Here is a 25,789-nt window from a genome sequence, read left to right as displayed (position 1 = left end):
GGGAAAATGTCAAGTGCGATAAGCATGGAAGAGTAGTAATATCATTATTTTCTATCTAACTAACTTAATAACTGAACATGAATAGTGAGAAAACTTGTGCCAAACAAATACAAATATTTTGTCCTAAGAAGCTGGGGTAAAGGTTCATGGAGACTTACAAGATCCAAAACAAATGCCAAACAAACATTTCAGATTGGAGGTAGAAAGTGTGACACAATTGTGCATGGTTCATGTCAAAAAGAAAGGGGCCTGTTCCCAAATGGCCAAGGTACATGCTAACTATTATTCCCTTGTTTGTGATGTATTTCCTGAATTTGAAAAATTATCATTTGCAATTGGAATATTTATTTTCTTGTACCCTGTTCCATCCATCCTCCCTGTCCCCCAAGGACTGTACATTTCTCCTCTGTGAATTCCTCAAGGTGACAGGGACTTTGAAGCTGGTGCAGAACAGAAACTCACCAAATGTGGATCATGGAATGAAAAAACAAACCTGACAAAACCCACCAGTTTAAAGCATTCAGGTGCAGGCTGGCATTGTCATCTCCACCTGTCAGATGAGAAAACTGAGGCTAATAAAGTTGAAACTTATTCATGATAGTATAGTTAGTTACAGAACCAAGATCTGAACTCAAATCTCCTGTCCCTAGCACTATGTTCTTTCAACTATAAAGAAAACCATTTCTGAGTTTCTACTCATATCATAAAGTGAACTTATTATTATTATACAGGTTCTTTTCCAGTCTATATTTATTTATAACTTGTCTCATTTCCACATAATTCAAAGCAACCTATGAATGTACACCAAGAGAGGCAGAGAGAGAAAAAGGAAGGGAGAGAGGGAGAGGGAAAAAGAGAGAAGAGGAAGAGGGAGAGGGAGAGGGGGAGGGAGAGAGAACAGAAATCAAAATCAAGAACTGGGAAAAGATACACTACATAATAATTAATATTCAGTGAGTGTCAGGCATTGTCCTTAGTGTTCTACATAGATGAACTCACTTTATACTCAAAAATGAGCCTGTGAGGTAGATATTATGATTATCCCAATTTTACAATCATTATTGAAGTACAGAACTCCAGTAACTTTCCCAAGGTCACAAAGCTAGTATGTGGTGAAACCAGGATATAAACCTAAGTGTTGCCCCCTAAAACCCATCCTCAAACCACTATACTATTCTACCTTCTAAATATACTTCAACTTCTGTCTCCATATCATGCTCTGGGAAACTATGCCCTTCAAACATGCTTCTAAATACCAAATTCCAGGCCCCTCTCTCAGATTTATTGCACTTACACTTTGGTAAATGGTATTTATTGAGATCAATATTTCATAAGATCCCATGCAGTCTTGGCTTTTTGCAAATCCTACTTCCCATGCTGACTTAGTGGCAAAGCCAAGGACCTTTGTCTTGTTTTGCTTTCCAACCATCCTTCTCAAAACCAAGAGCTAAAAGTGTTTAGCTTATATTTCCCTGAATGTGGAATGCATAAAACTGGTTTTAGTTTATCATTGACATATTAATTTGAATGAATGAAGAGAGAAGCTGCTCAAGGTAGCTGGTGAGGATTGAATCATGTCCAGTCCTTTGGATGTGAACTTAGTTGTTAAATGGGATCTTCAAAGATCCTATTAAGATGGGGTCATACTGAAGCAGGGTAGGCCTCAATCCTGTCTGATTGGAGTCCTAATAAGCAAAGGAAATTTGGACATGGAAGCAGACACCACAGGAGGAGACTGAAGGAAACAAATAGCTGTATGAGGGAGGCAGAGACTGACTGCCAGCAAGTCACCACCAGAACACTGTAGACTTCAAAGAAAGCATGGCACACCGATAGCTTGATTTTCAACTTCTAGCCTCTAAACTGTGAGCCAACAAATTCCTATTTAAGTCAACAGTTTGTGGTATTTGTTATAGCAGCCTTGGTAAGCTAAGACAGTAGCTAAGCAGAGTTTCCAAAGATCCTAGCCCAAGAATGAATCACTGGCAGAATTCAAAAGCCCATCAATCTATTTCAATCTTTTCAGCATGTCTGGCCAATCAGACAGGTATGGCAATTGTTAACAATATCAATGGCTAAGAACCTTAAAGAAATATTACCTTAAGGAAGGATAGTAAGCTGAGGGGTGGCATTATACTTCCCTGTGACTTCATCTTCAAGGGTAATACAAAGGAAAACTCTAAATCAGTCCTCAGAATGCCATCCTTGATCCTTGGGCTTGGTCTTTAGTCCTTGGATTTACTCCTTAATCTTCTTTTCTCCTTTACCTCCTTTGGTGATCTTGTCCAGTCTTGTAGCTTCATAAAATGTCTACAAGTCTTTTTACTCAATGATGTTGGAACAATTGAAAGCATATACAATAAAATGAGCCTGACCTCTAACTAACACCATACACAAAAATTAATTTGAGATGAACCAAAAGGCTAATCAAAAACTAAAACAATAAAGCTTCTAGAATAAATAGAGTAAAATGTCTCCATGACCTTGAATTAGGCAAAGAATTCCTAGGTGAGACACAAAGAAAACTACCCGTAAAAAAAGAAAATTTAGGTTTATGAAATTAACACCTTCTGCTCTTTGAAAGATACCATTAAGAAAATAAAAAGATAAGGGAGAAAATATTCTCTATATATCTTACATAAGTCTTATATGTAAAATATATATATATAAAAAGACCAATAGGCTAATTAAAAATGGTCAAAAGATTTGAACAGATACTTCACAAGGATATATGAATGACTAATAAACACATAAAAAGATGCTCAACATTGTTAGTCATCAAGGAAATCCAAATTAAAACCACAATGAAATACCACTTCTAACCTATTAAAATGATTAAAATGAAAAAGTGACCATGATCAACTTTTGGCAAGAATATGGAACAATTAGAACTATCAGACATTGCTGGGGGGGGGTGGGGCATAAAAGAGGCCAGCTGCTTTGGAAAACTGTTTGGCAGTTTCTGATAAAGTTAAATATGTACCTACCTTATGACCCAACCATTCCACTTCTAGTTTTTACCCAAGAGAAATAAAAACATATGCCTACAAAAAGAGTCATACATAAATATTTATAGCAGCTTCATTCAGAATAGCCAAAAATTGGAAACAACACAAAAGTCAAAGGATAAACAAATTATGGTGTATCCGTATATTGGAATACTATGCAGCAATAATAAGCAATGGACTACACGAATGCATCTCAAAAACCTGATGCACAAAAGAAGCTAGACGCAAAAAGAGTATATACTATAGATTTCACTTATATGAAAATCTAGAAAATTTATCTATGGTGGTAGAATTCAGATCAGTGGTTGCCTGGGGGCAGGGGAGATTGAATGCAAATGATATGTTCTATATTGTGTTTGAGGTGCTGGCAAAATGTGTGAAATTCATCAAATTGTACACTTAATGATTTGTGCATTTCACTATATGTAGGTTTTATTAAAAAAAAAGAGACAGAGAGAAGGAATGAAAGGGAAAAAGGCATGGAGGGAAGGAGGGAGAAGGGAAGGAATATAATACAGAACCTTGAAGGTATCAGAAGAATTATAGGATCAAGATCTAAGAGAATAAGGAAACCCTGAGAGTTGAGCCTGGCCTGGGGGTAGCTTTTTCCTTCCGGAGGTATGGGGATCTGGAAAAGGCAAAGAGGCTTGAGAAGCTGAGCTGTGTTGATGGCCTCACAGGATGACAAAGGGTATTCAAATTTGAATTGTTGTTCCAAAAGAGTAAGAGAGAAAGAGAAATACAGCAGCTTTTGAAGGGACTGAAGCTCAGCTATAAATCATCTCAATCCCTACAACTAGATTTAAGTGAGCTCAGACTGCTAGTTCTCCAACTTTTTTATCAGAAGCAAGTATAAATATACTCTGGAGTAAGATATTATCATCCTAGCCTCAAATTATTTCTAATTTTTTTTTCAAATACAGCATCCATCACTCAAACCAAATAACCAGGCCTATGAGGAGATAAGAGAACATGATGATGACCAGGATGAAAAATAAAGCAAAGAAACAAGCTCCACAGGGAAATCCGATAGGGCTTGTTAATCATAAAGTTTAAAATAACTGTGCCAAATATCCTAGGAAATAAAAGACAAGGTTGAGAATTATGGCAAAGAACTGGAAACCATGAAAAAGAACCAAATGGAGATTTTAGAACTGAAAAATACCATACCAAAATTAAGAACCCAAAGAATCTTCCATGTTGTTTTCTATGGCTGAAGTTCATTCATTTTTAAAACTTTGTAATATTTCATTATGTGCCTATACCACAACTTATTTATCCTTTTTCTTTTTAGTATGCATTTGGAGATATATTTCTTTCAGTCTTTAAAAAAAAAACATGTATTTATTTTGCATTGCTGAGCTCAAATGACAAACGCAATTTTATATTCTGCCTTCTGCCTGCCCCTGGACTTGTCATTATACTTTAAGATATGTTTCATTTTATTATGCATTTTACAGTCAATAATAATTCACTCATTAAACATATCATAATTTAATTATTATTTATATATCCTATTGTCCTAGTTTGCTAATGCTGCTGGAATGCAAAACACCAGAAATGGATTGGCTTTTATAAAAGGGGATTTATTTGGTTACATAGTTACAGTCTTAAGGCCATAAAGTGTCCAAGATAAGGCACCAACAAAGGATACCTTCACTGGAGAAAGGCCATTGGCATCTGGAAAACCTCTGTTAGCTGGGAAGGCATGTGGCTGGCGTCTGCTCGCTCCCAGGTTGCGTTTAAAAATGGATTTCTCCAAAATGTCTGCATCAGCTTCCAACAGCTGTCTTCAAAATGTCTGTCTCAGCTCCAGCTCACTCTGAGCTCCTTCTGTCTGAGCTTATATAATTCTCCTGTAAACTAAACAAGGTCCATGCTGAATGGGCGGGGCCACACCTCCATGGAAATTATCCAGAGTTATCACCTACAGTGGGGTGGGTCACATCTCCATGGACACTGAACCAGTAGGTTCCAACTGAATCCACACTAATATGTCTGTTCCCACAAGAATGCATTAAAGAATATGGCTTTTTCTGGGGAACATAATATATACAAACCAGTACAGCTATTATTGGGCATTTTGATTGTTTCTCATCTTGGATAGTATAAATACCATGCAAATAAACATTGTTGGACATAAATCTATTTTCTGAATTTTATGTTACTTTCTGAAAATGATTTCCAGGGCAGAATCATTTGGTCAAATAATCAAACATTGTAAGACTCTTATATATACTGCCAAAGTAGTATCCAAGTGTGTTGAACTAGTTAAAAACTTTACCAGCAGTAACTCAGAGTGCCATGGAAATATCAATTAAAAATCTAGATATTCAGAGGAAATACCATATTCAGAAATGTTTGGCAAGAATAATCAGTCTGGGCGGAACAACTTTGGGCCCAAACACCATGAGAGGGCCGGAGCCAGGTCCAGAACCGACGATGGAGGGAGAAGTGCTGGACACACTAGAGACGCTGGGGTATCAGGGACCACTGTTAGAAGAGCAAACCCTTGGCAAAGCAGCAGAGGGTGGACTATCTTCACCTGAATTTTCAGAGCTCTGTGTTTGGTTAAGCTTTCAAATAAAATCGTTGTGCGACTTGGAAGAAAGTATCCCTTTAGCTGGGAAAGATCATCTAGAAAGTTTCCAGCTTGAGATAAGTGGTTTTTTCAAAGAAATGGCATGTCCATTTTCTGTACTAATTTCAGGAGATATTAAAGACTGTTTGAAAAAGAAGGAATACTGTTTGAAACTTCTATTATTTTTAAGTACAGAGCTTCAAGCTTTACAGATCTTACAGAACAAGAAATGTAAAAATTCTCAGTTAGATAAAAATAGCGAAATTTATCAGGAAGTTCAAGCTATCAGTGATACCCTTGGTGTACCCACGTCAACAACTTCTGACATTCCACTTATGCTAAACCAAGTGGAATCAAAGGTTAAGGATATCCTCTCAAAAGTCCAGAAAAATCATGTGGGAAAACCACTGCTGAAAATTAACTTAAATCCGGAACAGGCGGAACAACTGGAAAGAATCAGCGATGCTCTTTACTGTGAATACGAATGTCGTCGGCGGATGGTAATGAAACGATTAGATGTGACAGTGCAGTCCTTTGGATGGTCCGATAGAGCAAACATAAAAGCAGATGACATAGCAAGAATTTACCAGCCTAAGCATTATGCTTTGTCACCCAAGACAACTATTACATTAGCACATCTACTTGCTGCTCATGAAGATCTATCCAAGATCATTAGAACAAGTAGCGGCGCTACCTGGGAGAAGACAGCTTATGCCAGTAGCAGGTTGCTGATGGGAAGGGTGCCTGACAGGGGAGGAAGGCCAAATGAAATTGAACCACCACCCCCTAAAATGCCCCCTTGGCAGAAGAGACAAGAAAGCTGTGGAAGGGGTGGTTGGGGTGGTGGTGGTGGTAGAGGAGGTGGTGGGGGTAGTTGGGGTGGCTAGGGAAGTGGAGGGGGTTGGGGAGGTGGGGGAGGTGGAGGGGGTTGGAGAGGAGGAAGTGGTGGAGGCGGTGGTAGAGGAGGGGGTTTCCAAGGCGGGGGAGATTATGGAGGAAGAGGAGGCTATGGGGTAAGAGGTTATGGAGATCCATATGGAGGAGGTGGTGGTGGTGGTGGAGGATATAGAAGATATTAAAAACTAGATAGTGGTGCTTACTTCTTGATAGATGCAGTAGGCATAGTATTCTAAATAACATTTCTGAGTATCATGTTTGAAGTAAACACCATATTAGACTCCCAGATGATATCATTTTTGAATTGGATTAAGATGTAAGAGCCTTGTTTTATACTATCATTTGATCTCTTAGATGAAGTAATTTTTTTCCCATATTCTGTGTACCTTGAGCATGTTGTGTCTTTTTAAAACACAAAAAGTTGAACAAAAATAATTTTTTAAAATGTAAATATTTATTACCATCAAACTTGGAAAATGGGAAGTATTTTATTGTCATATTGAATTTAGACTGTTGCCTGTATTTTATTCAGGTTTGAGATACATAAGTGACTCCACTTGTAATGGAAAGGAATATAGACTATTGCCTCATTCGTATGCCTGTGAATGTGTTTTGTATGTGTTAATTCTGTGTTACAAAATAGGGAAAGGGACTGGTAGTTGTGTTTGGTAGGCAGTTGTCTTGATTTGTTTTTTTCTTTTATAACCAAAAAAGACATGTCAATTTTCCATGTTTTACATGAAACATCTTCCTATAAACTGGTTTCATCATCATTTGTGCCCTCATTTTACACATCTAAATATTAAAAGGCAAGCTGGGCTGAATCACACAGGATTATAGTAGCAATTCTCTGTTCAGTAGGTCACGGGTAGGGCTGAGGCATCCCATGGTAATTCTCATTCACATCAAGACTGAGAAACACAGGGTTAGGGAATGTCAAAGGTTTGGGGATCAGGAGCTGTGAATTCAAATTATGGCACTAGCCCAGGGATGCTATAAAGGATTGATTTGTCCTCGTTTGTCAAATGAGGAATGTGACACCTGCCCCCTCAGATTGTTCATAAATACCTAAGTACGAATGGAATTTGTTGAAAATGTATAGTGGGCCTGTTCTGAGTAGCTTAGGAGCTGGACCAAGTAACACATGTTTTCCCTTAGTGTGAAGGGTTAGAGAAAAAGAATTGGCCACACCAATTTTTTTCAATTCCAACTATAAATCAATATCCCAATGTAGGTACCTGTGTGTAACAACTTTCTGTGATGTAGCCAATTCAACAGATAGAAAGCTGTATTGTTAACAGTGGACAAATGGTATCTGATACTTGTTTTGTTTCAAAGTAAACCTTAAGGTGAAATCTCAGTGTTAAAACTTTAAAATTGATATTGTGTATACTGCAGTCTTGGACATTTATTTTTCAAGCTAACCCTTCAAAGAAATATGTTCAGGATAGGAAAACATAAATTTTTTTAGTTACTTGTAAACTTTTTTGGCTTAGGGTTTTTTATGTGTTTATACATAATGAAGAGACTTAATTTCATATGTGATGGTTGAAAAAAATGGCTTTCCATTATTAAGGAAACACCTTTATCAGTAGCTATGAACACTGAAAGAAAATAATTTTTCAAAAATTTATACACAAAAGACTGCTGGGGCAAAATATTTTATGAGTTACTATTGAAAAGAAAAAAAAATGTCCATTTAAAACTTTGCATTTCTGCTCCATTTCTTTTTTTTTTTTTTTTTTTTTTTTTTTGCTGGTACAGAAAGGGGTTTACAACTATTTTCAACTTATCATTAAAGGTTTATGGTAAATATTGGCAGAACAAAAAAGAATAATCAGTCTGAGGAAATGAAATGCATAAGAGATGTACATTTAAATTGTCAATGAACTTTTTAAGTTAGCTCCTTCTGGGAAACAGTTGAAACAAGAACAATACAAATTTATTGCCTTACAGTTTTGGAGGCTAGAAGTCTAAAATCAAGGTGTTAGCAAGGCCATGTTCCTTTTTCACATCATTCCAACCGCTTGCCTCTCTCGTGGCATGTCCACTGACTCTGATACTCCTGGTTCCCTCGCACAAGGACCCTTTTGATTACACTGGGACCACCTGGATAATCCAGGATAATCACCCATCTCAAGATCCTTAACCATGTCTGCAAAGCACATTTTACATGTAAGATAACACATTCACAGGTCCCAGGGACATCGTTGGGGGCCATGATTCAGCCTGCGACACCAGGTGAACTGAACCAACCCTGCAGACAAAAGGCTGATAATCCATACACCCTTGCAGAGGGAATGAGCACGAAGAGACATTGTTAAACTGTAACTAGTGTTTCCTCAGTGTCACTTTATCACTGGCCAGCCATGATACTGGTCTCAGCCATAATTGCTATCTTCACAAGTGATCTTATCATGGTTCCTAGTTGCTAGCCCTAATTTAGCCCAGAATGATCATTTCTTCTTGCTTTGTCTCCAAAATAACACTTGATGTTTAAATTGATTCTTTATTTTGTTCCAGACATTGTTTTAAGAGCTTTACCTGTACTGACTAAATTAGTCCTCACGATAAACCTCCATTTTACAGATGAACAAATTTAACTGTACAGAGAGATTAATTGCCTCAATTCATGCAGCAACTAGGTGGCTGAGTTAGAATTTGAACCCTTGTGGTCTCCCTCCAGAGCCTTCATTGTTAATATTTGGGTGTTAATGATTCCAAAGCCATCAATTTATCTGCCAGCAATACTTAAATTACGAGATTTGTAGGCTAGAAACACTTGAAAATATTAAAATCAATGTGCTAATATTTGGAGACTGCATTAAAGTATTCTAAGTGTTATTTAATTAATATTTAAATATAGATTCTACTTTTGAGGTCTTCATTCTCTTTCTGGAAATATATCTTGACATGGTAAATGATTTATGTTGTGTTAGACTGTTACAAATATGTCCTTAATTCTTAAGTATAGTTTGAGAATCCAAGACTGATTTTATCCCTAATTGATCACTTATTTCTTTTTGTTTCAATATAGATTATTTTCTGTATATAAACCACTTGATTTTATGTACCTATTTATTCTTGTACTTTTAATCTTTATTTTTCAATCCTTTATAATAGTTTGCTCCATTTCCAAATATGCTCTTCCTCCTAATATTGATTTAAAAATAATTCCCTCAGTAGAAAGAAGAAAAGAGAATTGCATTTATCAAATCCCTACTATGTGTCAGTCAGTTGCCAGATGTTTTGCATACCTGCTAAACTTGTTAAATCATTATATTAAATAATTATCTTCCTACCTCTCAAAGGCATTTGGAGAAGTAAAGTAGTTTGTATAGACTCCCAGAGTCATCAAGTGGTAGAGCTTTGTTCCAAATCCAGGTCTGCTGGACTTCAAAGCCTTTGCATTTTTTTGCTGCACAAATCTGCCTCATTGAAAATGATTCTGGTGTTTGTTTTTTAAAAACCATTGGGCTTTCTAGGTAGTATATACCATTCATCTCTTTTCTTCAAAGATCATTATAACTCTTGGGTTGGATGACTGGTTCAAAGAAGTCCTTGGCCTTCCAATATCTCTAGGTCCAATAAGTAAATCGTACATAAGGAATGATTTCAAACTCCTCATCGTGGACAGATCGCAGCCTGCCTGTAGATTCAGCATTGATTCTACAGCCTCAGAGACATACATCAGCATGAGGGACCGTCTTTGTTTACCAGGGTTGCCATGACAAAGAACTACTGACTAGTAGGCTTAAACAACAGGAATTTATTGTCTCACAATTCTGGAGGCGAGGAGTCAGAAATCAAGGTGTTGTCAGGGCCATGCTTCCTCTTAAAGAGGAGAATCCATTCCCTGCCTTTCCCTGATTTCCACAGGTGGCCAGCAGTCCCTAGCATTTCTGCCTCTATCACATGGTCGTCTCTGTCTCTTTCACTTCCTGCGTCCAAATTTTCTCCACTTAAAGGACACCAGTCACATTGGACTAGGTCCACCCTCATCTGGTTTGACCTCATCTTAAGTAATAACGTCTTCTAAGGTCCTTTTTTTTTTTTTCAGATAAGTTCACATTTACAGGACTGGGGATTAGGACTTGAATATGTCCTTTTGGGCGATACAGTTCAGTCCATAACATTGACCCTTCATGGAACATGCACTGTAATAGGCACTTTTAGTTTAACCTTTGAAGAGCTATTTCTGTATTGATCTTGGTCATTCAAAGAATTCCTCAGAATATTTAATGAGTGAATAGATTGCACTGATAATATAGTTTAAGAATTTTAAGAATTGACCACAAAGAACAAATGTGATCACCACTCTTTTCCTTGACTCTCCTTTGGAAAATCATCTTCAATTTTTGGAACTGGTGGCACTGTTTTGCAACATTATTTGTGCTACTTGAATACAGTTCAGGTTTGTTCTCACTATCTTAGAGTTTTAGAATTGAAAGGAACTTTGGAGATATACTCATTCATGATAATTTCTTATTACTCTTCATATAGTCTAAACTATCTCACATTAAATGTCAGGAAAAAAGAGGCAGTAAGACAACTCAGGCAGTAACACGGTGGAACTGGATCCAGATGTTGCCTCACACCTCCTCTGACCCGAGTCCTATGTGTAAACACACTACATAGAGTACAAGAGGCTTCTGATAACACCTGTTAAATGGAAGCCTTTTCGCTTCTCTGTCACTGTCTGCCTATAGTAGTTAACCTTCATATGATTGAGTGCATTTTGGATTTACCATGAATGTGTATTTTTTCCATAGTTGCCGATATCCTGTGGCTTGCAACATTCTTTCACAAACAGAAAGTAAATTCAAGTTTCTGCACTGAGGATCAATTAGGACAATTTTAGCTGTGATTTTTACCATACTCAATGGGGTTTAAACAACATGGAGTTTAACAGCTCCCCAAACAAATCCAGCAGTAGGGGTGCAAGGTGGATTAAGTCAGTCATGTCAAAGCTCCTTTTATTAGGGAGGAAACCCTTTCCCCAAAGCTTCCAGCAGAGCTCCTTTTTGGGCTATTTCCTTAAGCTAATCACTAGCAAAGAAGAGAGGCTAATCATGACTCATCCCTGGGTTGAGCCTAACTGCACTGAGCACATTGCTGCCTGACACCTGAGCAAGACCCAAGTTCTATTAGCAAATGAAGAAGAGAGGAAACCGCTGGAGGCTGCCCCTCTCTAGGACAGCCACACCCACAGACTGCAGAATGTTAACTGCCCAACACACCTATAAAAACAGTAACTCCACGACTGACCCCAAGGTATCCCCTGCCGTGTGTAACTAATAAGCCCTTCTGACTGCTAATTGTATGATCCAGAACAGACTTCCAGTCACCCCCTCAGCTGGGACCAAGGTGGCAGTTTGTGGCTGCCACTGCAATGAGCAGAGTATTATGGGAAATGGTGTCTGACTCCCTCCTTATCAGTGCAACTCAAAGGGCCCATGAAGTAAACGGTTCCGGATAACTTTGAAGATAACATTTTTTCATACGGAAGGAAAGAGTTCTCACCATGGGCCAAAGATGCATCTTTTCAGATGGGGATCTTTCATACTCACTGGAATTTTTTTAAAAGTTACTTTCTACATTTTCATCAAAATAAACTATTTTACTCAGAGTAAAGCACGTGGCACCTAATTTATCTTCCCGGAGCAGAACAGAGCTGAGTCATTGACACAGCAACTCAAACCTTCACTGCCACACAGTCTCAGGAGGTGGAGCCAGAACTGATTCTCAGATAGCTCAGTCTTCCCTCTGGCATAAAATAGGCTTATGTCAGGATCAAAGTCCAGACATTTGACTCATATGTCATCGTTACTGAAAAACCATTCCTGTGTCAACGTTCCTGTTGCCATTTGACCATTGCCATATTTATGTCTTAAGTGGAATTTTTTTCAGACTTGTGGTTGAAACAGCGATGTAAATATTGAAGCCAAGTGTTCTATCTTACTATCTGAAAATCGGAACAAACCTAAGAGCAGCCACTGCACTCTTAGTCAATAACTGGATGAAGAGCTGTCTGCTGAAGAGGACTTCTGCTCTGATGACCTAGGCCACAACTCCAGCACACTATAGGTTAGGTAGGCTAGAATTAGTTAGAACATTCAAAATAATAGAGGAGGCAAGTGACTTCCGCCTGCATCGCCATGAGTCTCTTCTCCACTGCCATTTCTACTTTTCCTGTGTAGATCAAAGTCTCTAGAGTAATAATCTCTCAGTAAGCTCAGTAGTGCCCTCTGTACAGGTGGGGCCCTCCTCTTAGTTGTAGCCAGAGGGAGTCCCCTGTGTAAACATATTACATAGAGTCCAAAAGATTTCTGATAATGCCTGTTAAATGGCCTTGGGCATCAGCAGAGTCAAGAACCAAGTTAAATAGTGATGTCTTGGTATTGTGACTCATTAAGAACTTTTTTGACCCATTCAGTCCCTTGAGTGTCCCCAAATCCCTGGCACTGTGGAGTAGCGGCTGTGTTATTTGCTGCACACCTCACAGACTACCTTCCCTCTCTTGCCACTAACACTGGCCTCCACCAGAGCTTTACAGAATCGCTCAGGTACTGGAGCTTCTGAGAAAGTCTTCTGCATGCTGGTTGTCTCTGTAGAAAGCTAAGGAAAGTTCTGGACACAGTCTATGATTCTCTCCCTCTCTGACCCCTGAGAACATTGCACTGCAATTGTCTTCATTGGCTTGTAAATCACACAGTATCCCTCTAGCTAGTGGAAAACAATTTCTCTAATTGAAAGTGAGAGTTTATCTGATTTGCTTAATTTAGCGTGAGTCACTTGTATGCCTGAGAAATGAAGTCTCATCCTCTGCTGTTGATACTGGAAACTGCACACGAGGAATGAATCTCTGGAGTTTAGAACACACATCAAGAATTTCACACCAGTGGTGCCCTGGCTTTTTTTAGAGGGCTGGAATGAGAGTCAAATCCCTAAGGTGGAGGTTATCATGAAAATCTGAGATTTTAATAGAGAGGTATTTTGATTGCATAACTTTTGAACTCTAGTATTATGGACTGGAAGGAAAATATTTCCTTTGTAGTAGGCAGTGTCTGTTATGTTTTGGAGGAATTTTCCAGTAAATCATCTAATAGCTGCTTTACTGTACAAGCCCTGAAATTTTAACCTTTCATTGGTTACATATGCTTTTGCTTTTGGAAAATTCACAAGCTTCTCTTTACCAGTAATATGTTGTTCCCAAAATACCAAATCTGGGGAGTATTTAATAAAGGCTGACCCAACAAGAAAAATTTTTGAACAAACCTTCTGGATATCTTTGTCTAGGTACCATGACCTATGTAAGTACATTCTATGTAAGATTATCACTAAATATCCAAAAAGGCAACTGTGGTAGATTGAATTATGTCCCCCAACATACACCTGTTCTTAATCTTAATCCACATCCCTGTGGGCACGAAGTCACGGTAAATATGATCTTTTGAAGACGTTATTTTAGTTAAGGTATGGATCACCTGAATATAGGTAGGCCTTAATCTGGATTACTGGAGGCCTTAAAAAAAAACCTGGAAGTCACAGGAGTTAGAAAGGAAAGGACATCACCATGTGACATGAGGCAGAGAGGCAAGCCAAGCAACCACAAAGATTTCCAGCAGGCAGCACCAGGATGCTACAGTCTTTGGGGAGAAGCAAGCCTTGCTGATATCTTGATTTTGGACTTCTAGCTGGAAACTGTGAGGCAACACATGCTTATTGTTTAAGTCAACCCATTAGTTGATATTTGTCATAGAAACTCTGGCTAACTAAGACAGCAACCTATGAAATAATGATTTTGTGATAAAAGAAAAAGTTAACCAACTTAACATAAACACATTTTGTATCTATGGGTGTAGAAACATCGGTGATTATAGTTTGTGCTGGTAGTGGTATAGAGTGGGGGTGTGTGTTGGAGGAGTGGTAGGGTGGAAAGGGGTCAGAGCACATAGTCTTGGCAGAAATACGGCCAGTGGAATTTCTCTCTTTCAGATTGCAGTTTAAAGATCTCCTTCACAGAGGGGAGCCACTAAATACACACCCCCAAAGGGGATAGAAAGAGAATAGCTTGCTCAAAGCCATGTTGCTGAAATAAACCTGCAATTCTCTTCATGTGAAGGTCACCTGGGGGGTACATAAGGTACATGTTCCAGACCAGGATCATGATGTGTTATTTTCTGAAAGGTGCTCCTGGCCAATGAGGATTGAAAAATAGAAAAGACGGAGGCTGGAGGCTCACCAACCATGACTTCAGATCACTGGGCAGGGTAGTGCATAGACTCTTTAGGAAAGGGGAATACCACGTGGACAGTACAAGAAGGAAGTGGAGGGGGTGGATGGAAGGAGGCCAGTGTGACACTGGCCACAGTGTACTATTGGGCAGAAATGTATGAGGGCAGATGGTGTACGGTGGAGCTGGTCAGTAAAAGAGATTTCAAGGGGTGTTTAAGTGGCGATTTAGAAAGAATAAGAGGGGACCATTTATGAAAACTTTTGCACTAAATGAAAAGTTTGCAAATAATTGGGAATAATCTGGGTTCCATTTTGGTTCATCTACCAGTTTTGATTTAGGACAATTTTCTAATTTTAGAAATTATATGTGTTTGCATATTAAGAAGTCAATAAATAAAATAGCTCTTTCCCACTTAATTTATGAACCAGTCAGGCCAGTGGAGATCAAAACGCCAGCTTGATTACTGAAAATTATATTGGTGGTATGACTTATGTAAGTGGTCAAATAGGCTTGCTAACACCCTGCTCCCTATATCTTGGCCTTGGTTCAGCCCAATTGAGGGAAGATTGCATTTGTAGAATAGATGCTCTTACTTGTGATTCTTGTGTCAGATCAGTTCAGAGAAGGGAAGGAAGAAAGAACAAATTCCCAGTAGTTAATAGATTTTTAAATTTTTAAACATATAGTGCTTTTCAAATGAAAAAATGGATTTCACCTACCATTTAGAAGTGGAACAATAGTACAAAAGGGATAACCATCAGAGTGAAGTTTATCTATTAGAAATATATCTATAGAGAGGCTCTAAGATGGTGGCATAGAGAGAAGTGGAAGCTAGTTAGTCCTCTTAGATCAACTAATAAGCAACCAGGAACAACCAGTAAATAATCCGTAATAACTGCAGGGGGGACAAATGTGACCGTCCACTCATCGTACACCAACCTGAATTGGGAGGAATGCCCAAGATTGCAGCACAAAATCTGTAAGTAAAAACTGCAGATCCAAGCTGGGAGCCCCCTCCCCCCACAGCCCAAGCTGCCAAACCTCATGGTGCTAGAGAGAAGCTGTCTCCCAGCAAGCGAATATAGCTCAGCTGAGCTCCAACTAGGGTTTTAATTAACAAGTGTGGACTTCTTGCTATGAGCTATGAATCCCCAGCAAGCAGACAGAGGCTTTGGGTGACAACTGACGTTGGAGAGCCAGACGGTAGCCTCTGATGGGCCCTGAAGGGGGCTTTCTGTCTCTGTTTCAGTTCAGTGGAGAAAGACTCAGCCATTTTCAGTTCCCAGCACTCTGACCCAGACAAGGGAGGAGATAGCACAGGCAGAGTCTATTCAAATGCTGATGACCTCTCCCTAAGGGCTTATCTTCCCTAAGAGGAAAGAGGTGGGGCCCAGCTCTACTATCCACCTTCCATTCAGAATCAGACCCCAGAGCCTGGGGGAAAACAGCCACAGGCCAGACCTCCTTACACCAGTCTGGAGTTACAGGCTGACAGGCACCACCTGCTGGGCAGAAGAGCACAGTGACCTGAGGTATCACAGGGTGTACCAATTTTCTAAGGGAAACAGGATACTGAATATTTCTTCCTTCTGGGACCTGAGCCAGTTCTGGTCTGGGAAAACCTGATTGGAGTAACCAAGGAAACCATGCCTAGACAACAGAAAACTACAACCTACACTAAGAAACCCAAAGTTATGGCCCAGTCAAAGGAACAAACTTACACTTTGACTGATATACAGGAATTGAACCAACTAATAATAAGTCAATTCAAAAAGTTTAGGGACGATATGGTGAAAGAGATGAACCGTATAATGAGAACACTGGGCATACATGAGGTAGAAATTGAAACTTCAAAAAACCAACTGGCAGAATCGATGGAAATGAAAGCCACAACACAAGAGATGAAAGACACAATGGAAACATGCAACAGCAGATCTCAAGAGGCAGAAGAGAACACTCAGGAACTGGAGAACAAGGTACCTGAAAACCTACACACAAAAGAACAGATAGAGAAAAGAATGGAAAAATATGAGCAATGTCTCCTGGAACTTAAGGACAAAACAAAAGCAAGAATGTGTGTGTCATTGGTGTCCCAGAAGGAGAAGAGAAAGGAAAAGGGGCAGAAGCAATAATAGAGGAAATACTCAATGAAAATTTCCCATCTTTTATGAAAGACATGAAATTATGGATCCAAGAAGTGCAAAGTACCCCAAACAGAATAGATCTGAATAGGCCTATGCTAAGACACTTAATAATCAGATAATCAAATGTCAAAGATAAAGAGAGACTCTTGAAAGCAGCAAGAGAAACATGATCCATCACATACACAGGAAGCTTGATAAGACTATGTGTGGATTTCTCAATACAAACTATGGAGGCAAGAAGGAAGTGGGGTGATATATTTAAGATACTGAAAGAGAAAAACCACCAACTGAGAATCCTATATCCAGCAAAACTGTCCTTAAAATATGAGGGAGAGCTTAAAATATTCTCTGACAAACAGACAATGACAGAGTTTGTGAACAAGACACCTGCTCTACAGGAAACACTAAAGGAAGCACTGCAGACAGAAAGGAAAAGACAGGAGTGAGAGGTTTGGAAAACAATTTTGGGAAATAGTAGCACAGCAATGTAAGTACTGGACAAAGATGACTGTGAATGCGGTTGAAAGAGGAAGTTTGGGACCATGTGGGACACCAGAATAAACGACGAAGGATGAAGACTGGGACTGTGTAACTTAGGGAAACCTAGGGTGCTGAACGATTGTAATAAAAGGTACAAATATGCTTTTGCATGAGGTAGAACAAATGAATGTCAACATTGCAAGATGTTAAAAATAGGGTGGGATTGGGGGGAAAATATAATCAATGCAAACTAGGGACTATAATTTATGGAAACATTGTATTATGCTTCCTTTAATATAACAAAGGCAATATACCAAAGCTAAATGCATTTGGGGAGTGGGGAATAGGGGAAGGGTATGAGACTCATGGCATTGGTGATGTTGTCTGACTCTTTATTCTAGTTTAGGTTAATACTATCTTTCCTTCTGTTGCTTTCTAGCTGTCAAGTTTGTTGTTGTAGTTGTTTTCTCTCTCTCTTTCTCTTTTCTTTTTCTTTTGTCTCTCTGCCTTCTTTGACTCTTCCTCCTTCTTTGTGGAAGAAATGGAGATGTCCTTAAATAGATAGTGGCGATGGTGCTGAATACATAAATACATGACTATACAAGGAACCAATGATTGTTTACTTAGGACAGAATGTATGGTGTGTGAACAAAACCATCTTAAAAGAAATGGGTTGATGAAGAAAGCTTGAGGGCACTATATTGAGTGAAATAAGACAGGCACATGAAGGCAAATATTGCAGCGTCTCACTGATATGAACTAATTATAATATGTAAACTCATAGACATGAAATATAAATTACCAGCATATAGAATGAGGCTAAAGAATGGGGAGTGTTTGCTTATTACGAGCAGAATGTTCAACTAGGGTGAACTTAAATGTTTGGAAATGGACAGGAGTGATGGTTGCATGTTGTGAGAATAAATAACAATGCTGAAAGTTGTATGAAGGTGGTGGAAATGGTAAGCGCAGAGTCACATATGTCACCAGAAGGAAAGCTGGAGGTTAAAAGATGGAAATGTATAAAACAGTGAATCTTGTTGTGGACAATGTCTGTGATTAACTATACAAATTTCAGAAATCTCTCTCATGAGCTAGAACATATGTATGACACTATAACTAGAAGTTAATAATAGAGAGGCATATAGGAAAAAATATATACCTATTGCAAACTGTATACTACAGTTAGTAGTATTTTAACATTCTTTCATCAACAGTAACAAATGTACTATACCAAAACTATGAATCAATAATGGAGGAGGGCGTGGTTAGGGGTATGAGAGGATTTGAGTTCCCTTTCTTTGTCTTTATTTCTTTTCTGGAGTAATGAAAATGTTCTAAAAATTGAAAAAAAAAAAAATTGTGGTGATGGATGCACAGCTGTATGATGGTACCATGGGCAATTGATTGTACACGTTGGATCTTTGGATAGTTGTATGGTATGTGAACAATCTCAATAAAAAATATACATATATATTAAAAATATATATCTATAACTTTTTACATCATAGCACATGTAAGAAATGATATTAATCATATAGGACAGTAGAAAAAAATGATGGGAAAGTTTGTCTCTGAAGGATCTCTAGTGTAGGGGCTTTGTCCTCTACAAGCTGTAACTCATTATCTTGGTTCACCTGTAAGCCATTTGTGGTACACCAGTGTGCACTGGTATGGGATCTAGGCAAATAGGTTGGCAAGCACGGGCCTAAAGGATCCACCATCTGTTTCCTAACTGTACTTTTTGAGACAATCATGATTTTTCTTCTTTAATTTGTTGATGAGGTAAATCACATTATATTTTCCTAATGTTAAATAATTCTTATATTCTAAGATGATTTCTACTAATACTTTATATACTATTTAATTTGGTGTACTAATCTTTTGTTTAGGTTTTTCATGTAGTAAGAATGGTGTATACTTTTCCTTGTTCATATTGTCATTGTCTTGTTTTATTATCAAGGCTCAACTGGACTTTTTAAGTGAGTTAGAAATAGTTCCCCTTTTTTTGTAGTCTCAACAAGAGTTCATTCAAGATGAGAATTATCTGTTACTTGAATTTTTCATTCAATTCAGATCTGAAATTTCTGAGCTGGAGCTTACTTTTTGAGAAGTCTTTTAATTACTGACAATTGCCATGATGATTATAAGATCATTTATGATTTCTATTTCTTCTTGAGTCCATTTTGGTAAGTTCTGTTTTTTCTTGGAATTTGTCCATATCATGTAGGTTTTCAAATTTGGGACATGGAGTTATTAATAAAATTTTCTTCTAATATTTTAATATTTGCTGAAATTGTATTTATAGTCTTCTTTTCAATCTTAAGCATTTCATGTTTGCCCAAAGTACCCCAGCAGAAGCCATAGCTTATAATTCGATGGGATTTTTGTGAGCCCTGGCAAAAGATCCTTCCTTTAGTTCCTTAAGAGTGGCATTAATTTCTGCCATCCATCACCCCGGGAGTTGATACTAGTTTTGATGTATCTTCTTGGGGGAGCTGGGGTTGGGGGTTCAGAGGCTTCCACTTGGCCTTCCTCACTTTGGTAGCTCTTACTGAACAGACCAAGGACCTAGTATGGAGGCTGTGGTAATGCCATGTATGCCATTCCCAAACAGTCAGAGAAAAACAATCAGTCAATAGAAATAGAACAAGAAATAACTGTGAGGATGGTATTAGCAGATAGGACTTTAGAACCGGTATTAAAAATATTTTCAAGGATTTAAAAAAAAAAACGTGAACATATTAAGAGAACAAACAGGGAATCTCAGCAGAGAAAGAGAAAGAGAATCAAATAGAAATTCTAGAATGGAAAAATACACTATATGAAATAAAATTTTATGGGATAGATTTAACAATGTAGAAGAAAAGATCTGTACACCTGAAGACAGAACATTTCCAAACTGAAGTATGGAGAATAAAGACTGAAAATAAATTAATAGAGACTTAGCGATCTGTGGGACAATATCAAGCAGCCTAACATATATCATATATTATCAGATGGCTTATCAGAAGGAAAGAGAACAGATTGGAGCAGAGGGATATTTGAAGGAATGCTGGCCAAATGTTTTTCAAACTTGATGAAAAAATATAACCCAAGAAGATTGGTGAACAGGAAGCAAGATCAACTCAAGGAAAACTGCAAGTTACTTCATAATCAAATTTCTTAAAACCATTGGAAAAGAAAAACTATTACAAGCTGCCAGAGAAAAATACATTATATTCAGGTTAACAATGTTTAAAACAATTGCTGACTTCTCGGTAACAAAATATGCGGTCTTTTGGACCATCACAAGTACTACTCCAATCCAAGTGCTCCAACACAGAGACTCCATATGGTATGACTTCTGGCCAGCCTCCACCCCCAAATATTTGACTTTAATAAACTCAAATCGTAAAGCCAGGAACTTCTCATATGTCATGGAAAATATGTATTAGATAGAAAAATGTCCTAGATTTGCTGCAATACTTTAATGTATGTTCTTACTAGCCAACAGTGAACTGTATAACATACACATGCTACTTTACATCTAGAACTACTCTCAGCTAATGATCTGATGTGTTCAGAAAGGCAATGTTAGTACGAGGGAAAAAAGACAGATTGTTATGTATGAAGAGGATTATTATATGGAGAGTTGGAAAATATCATATATAAATTACTGATAAGCATCCTGATAAAAGGATATTAAGAATTAGGTTATAGCACATGAATACCAAAAAGAAAACAATGATGCATGTTTAGAAAGTGGAAAAGGAAATGAAGTTACTCTGGCTGTAGAAGTTAAAGCTGAGAGAAAATTTAGAAATTTAATTTCAAGGTAAAGAGGTTTATACCAAGAGATTATTAAATATTTTGTTGTAGGATGGTATTTAATAAGAAGGAAAATGCTTATGATATGTTATTAAATATAAAAAATAAGTCACACAGTAATAGTGGATATAGTATCATCTGGTAATAGATAGTTGGATAGATAGATAGATGATAGATGATAGGTAGCTATAGATAGATAGATAGATGATAGATAGATAGATAGATAGATAGATAGATAGATAGATAGATAGATAGACAGACTGGAAGGATACCAAAGTATTGACAGTGATAGAGTAGTAGGATTAAAGTTGAGTTTAATTTTCTTTCTTGTGCTTTTTTACACAAACTTTGTACAATAAACATGCTATTTTTATAGTTAGGGAAAAATAAGGATTATTATATAAACTATTGTGATAAGATGATGTTTAATTTCACTGAAAATAGAATAACTCTGAGTTAATTTCTATTTATTGCTTCTACTAATTATATCAAAGTCTCAACCTAGAAAAATATCATTTTCTCTTGTTAATTTATTACCCTTTGGGTGCAAGAAGGCAATTAAATTCATTGAGGTCATTCCTTTTAAAAATATAGAACAACCGGAAGACTTTTTCTTCTTTTCAGTTACATGTCTAAAACTATGCCAGGTATATTTGGAGAACACTAATACCTGAGACAGTCAGGGAAGACTTTGTATAGGATGTGACCTTTGAACAAGGACACAGAATGCAAGTGAACAAGAAAAAGTCATATTTTCCTGATAATGAACATGCAAAATACACAGGAATTGTGGGAAAAAATATAGAGAGAGGGGAAATGGAGAGATTGGGAGTAGAGAATGTGGATGCTATTGAAGGTAAGTTGGTATCTGTTCAAGCTAGTAGGTTGTAGACATAGGTTGAGTAAAACAAACCCCAGGGTAACCACAAAGAAAATATTTTTTAAATGTACAGAAACTGAAATGAGAAAGGAATTAGTCAGATACATCACAAAAGATCAAATACACAACAAAGGAGGCTTCAATAAAGAAAAAGAGACAAAAAAGATATGACATATAAAAACCAAAGGACAAAATGGCCTCTACAGTTATAACACTGCATGTTAATGGATTAACCCCCCAATCGAAAGACACAGATTGTCAGAATGGATAAAATAGCATGATCCAACTATATGCTGTTTACAAGAGGCTCACCTTAGACCCAAAGATGCAAATAAGTTGAAAGTAAAAGGATGGAAAAAGAAAATCCAAGCAAATAGTAACCAAAAAAGAGCTGGGGTAACTATACTAATACCAGACAAAATAGACTTTAAGTCAAAAGCTATTACAAGAGACAAGGAAGGACACTTTATGTTAATAAAAGGGCCAACCCACCAAAAATAAATCTTCATGCAGTTACCCATGATGTCCCAAAATACATGAGGCAAACACTGGCAAAACTGAAGGGAGAAATAGATGTCTCTACAATAATATTTGGAGATTTCAATACAGCACTCTCATCAATAGATAAAACATCTAGGCAGAAGATCAGTAAGGAAACAGATCACTTGAATAATATGAAAAATGAACTAGATATACATATATAACATATATATACAGAACATTGCACCCCAAAGCAGGTGGATATACATTCTTCTCAAGTGCACATGGATCGGTCTCCAGGATGGACCACATGTTTGGGTCACAAAATAAGTTTCAATAAATTTTAAAATATTGAATTATGCAAAGCATCTTCTCTGACCACAATAAAATGAATAAAATCAATAACATGGAAAGAACTGGAAAATCCACAAATATATGGAAGTTAAATAACACTCTTTTAAACAATAAATGGGTCAAAGAAGAAATTACAAGAAAAATCTTTAAATATCTTGAGACAAATGAAAACAAGAGCATAACATATCAAAACTTATGTGATGCAGTGAAGGCAGTGCTGAGAGGGAAATTTATAGCCCTAAATGCTTACATTAAAAAAGAAGAAAGAGCTAAGATCAAAGCTGGACACCTGAGGTAACTGCACACCAGGAGGAAATAGTAAAAGAATAACAAACTAAACCCAAAAAAAAGCAGAAAGAAAGAAATACTAAACATTAGAGCAGAAGCAAGTGAAGTTAAGAATTAAAAAACAATAGAATTAACAAAACCAAAACTTGGTTCTTTGAAAAGATCAATAAAATTGAAAAATTCTTAGCTAGACTGGCAAAGAAAAGAAGAAAGAGGATATAAATAAATAAATAAATAGATAAATAAATAAATAAATCAAAAGAGAGGCAGGACATTACTACTGACCTCATAGAAGTAAAAGGTACATAGGAGGATATGATGAACAACTGTATTCCAACAAATTAGGCAACCTAGATGAAATGGACAAATTCCTGGAAAGATGTTAACAACCTACACTGACTCTAGAAGAAATAGAAGATCTCAACAGGCCAATTACAAGGAAGTGGATTGAATCAAAACCTCCCAACAAAGAAAAGCCCAGAGCCAGATGGCTTCACAGGGGAATTCTACCAAACATTCCAAGAAGAATTAATATCAATCCTGCTCAAACTCTTCCATAAAATTCAAGAGGAGGGAACACTACCTAACTCATTCTCTGAGGCCTGTATCACCCTAATACCAAAGCCAGATAAAGATACTAGAAGGAAAGAAAATTACAGACGAATTTCTCTAATGAATATAGATGCAAAAGTCCTCAAAAAAAGACTAGCAAATTCAATCAAACATCACATTAAAAGAATTATACCCCATGATCAAGTGGGATTTATCCCAGGTATGCAAGGGCGGTTCAACCAAAGAAAATCAATAAAGGTAATATACCACCTTAACAAAAGAAAGGGAAAGAGCACACAATCATCTCCATTGACACAGAAAAGACAATTGACAAAATCAAGCATTGTTTCTTGATTAAAAAACACTTAGAAAAATAGAACTGAAGGAAACTTCCTCAACATAAGGAAGAGCATATGTGAAAAAACCCACAGCTAACATCATACTCATTGGTGAAAGACTGAAAGCTTTCTCTCTAAGATCTGGTACAAGACAAGAATGCCCACTGTCATGACTGTTATTCAACAGTGTACTGGAAGTTCTAACTAGAACAGTTAAGCAAGAGAAAGAAATAAAGGGCATCCAAATTGGAAAGGAAGAAGTAAAACTTTCACTATTTGAAGAGGACATGATCCGATATATAGAAAGCCCTGAAAAATCTACAACAAAACTACTTAATATAATAAATTCACCAAAGTGGCAGGGTTCAAGATCAATGCACAAAAATCAGTAAAAAAATGCACTTTTAATGAGCAATCTGAAGAGGAAATCAAGAAAAAAATTCCATTAACAGTAGCAACTAAAAGAAGCAAATATCTAGGAATAAATTTACCCAAGGATGTAAAGGACTTATACCTGGAAAACTACAAAACTTTGCTAAAAGAAATCAAAGATCTAAGTAAATGGAGGAACACTCCTGCTCATGAATTGGAAGACTAAATATTGTTAAGATTCTATCCAAAATTATTTACAGATCAACACAATCCCAATCAAAATTCCAACAGTCTACTTTGCAGAAATGGAAAAGCCAATCATCAAATTTATTTGGAAGGGTAAGGGGCACCAAAGAACCAAAACCATCTTGAAAAAGAACAAATTTAGAGAACTCATACTTCCTGACTTTAGAACATATTACAAAGCTACAGTGGCCAAAACAGTATGGTACTGGCACAAGTATATACACAACATATAAACACAAGATATATACACCAATGGAATGAAATTGAGGGCCCAGAAATAGACACATCTCTAGTCAATTGATTTTTGACAAGGCTGCCAAGTCCATTCAATTGGGAAAGAATTGTCTTTTCAACATATGGTACTGGGAGAACTGGATATCCATATGCTAAAGAATGAAGGAGGATCCCTATCTCACACCATACTTAATTCCAAATGGATGAAAGACCTAAATATAAGAACTAGGACTGTAAAACTCCTAGAAGAAAAAGTAGGGAAGTGTCTTCAGGATCTTGTGTTAGGCAAGTGTTTCTTATATTTTACACCCAAAGCACAAGGAACAAAAGAAAAAAACAGATAAATGAGACCTCATAAAGATTAAAATCTTTTATGCGTCAAAGGACTTTACCATGAAAGTGAAAAGATAACCTATGCAATGGGAGAAAATATTTGGAAACCACATATCTGATAACAGTTTAACATGCAGAATACATAAAGAAATCCTACAACTCAACAATAAAAAGACAAACAACCCAATTAAAGAATGGGCAACAGACTTGAATAGACATTTCTCCAAAATTGATATACAAATGGTTTCAAAGCAAATGAAAAGATGCTCAACATCATTAGCTGCTAAGAATATGCAAAGCAAAACCACAATGAGATACCGTTTCATGACCATTAGAATGGCTACTATTTAAAAAAAAAAAACAACAGAAAATTACATGTGTTGGAAGGGATGTGGAGAAAATAGTAACACTCATTCATTGCTGATGAGAGCATAAAATGGTGCAGCTTCCATGGAAGAGTGTTTGGCAGTTTCTTAGAAAGCTAACTATAGAATTACCATGTGACCCAGCAATCCCACTACTGGGTATATACTCCAAGGAATTGAAAGCAGGG

The 25,789-nt window shown here is 37.2% G+C and overlaps 1 protein-coding gene across 1 annotated transcript; it reads left to right on the top strand.

The window, feature by feature from the left end:
- Nucleotides 1-4,981: 4,981 nt before the first annotated feature.
- LOC119544702 (protein FAM98B-like) lies at nucleotides 4,982-6,668 on the top strand. Its single transcript, XM_037850200.1, is given in 1 exon segment — nucleotides 4,982-6,668. A coding segment is annotated over 1 exon segment (1,356 nt). The 5' UTR covers nucleotides 4,982-5,312.
- The last annotated feature ends 19,121 nt before the right edge of the window (nucleotides 6,669-25,789 follow it).

Source organism: Choloepus didactylus, chromosome 9 (assembly GCF_015220235.1).
Source record: "Choloepus didactylus isolate mChoDid1 chromosome 9, mChoDid1.pri, whole genome shotgun sequence".
NCBI lineage: Eukaryota > Metazoa > Chordata > Mammalia > Pilosa > Megalonychidae > Choloepus > Choloepus didactylus.
Note: the sequence above shows the minus strand (reverse complement) of the source record. Positions and strands in the feature narration are given on the sequence as shown.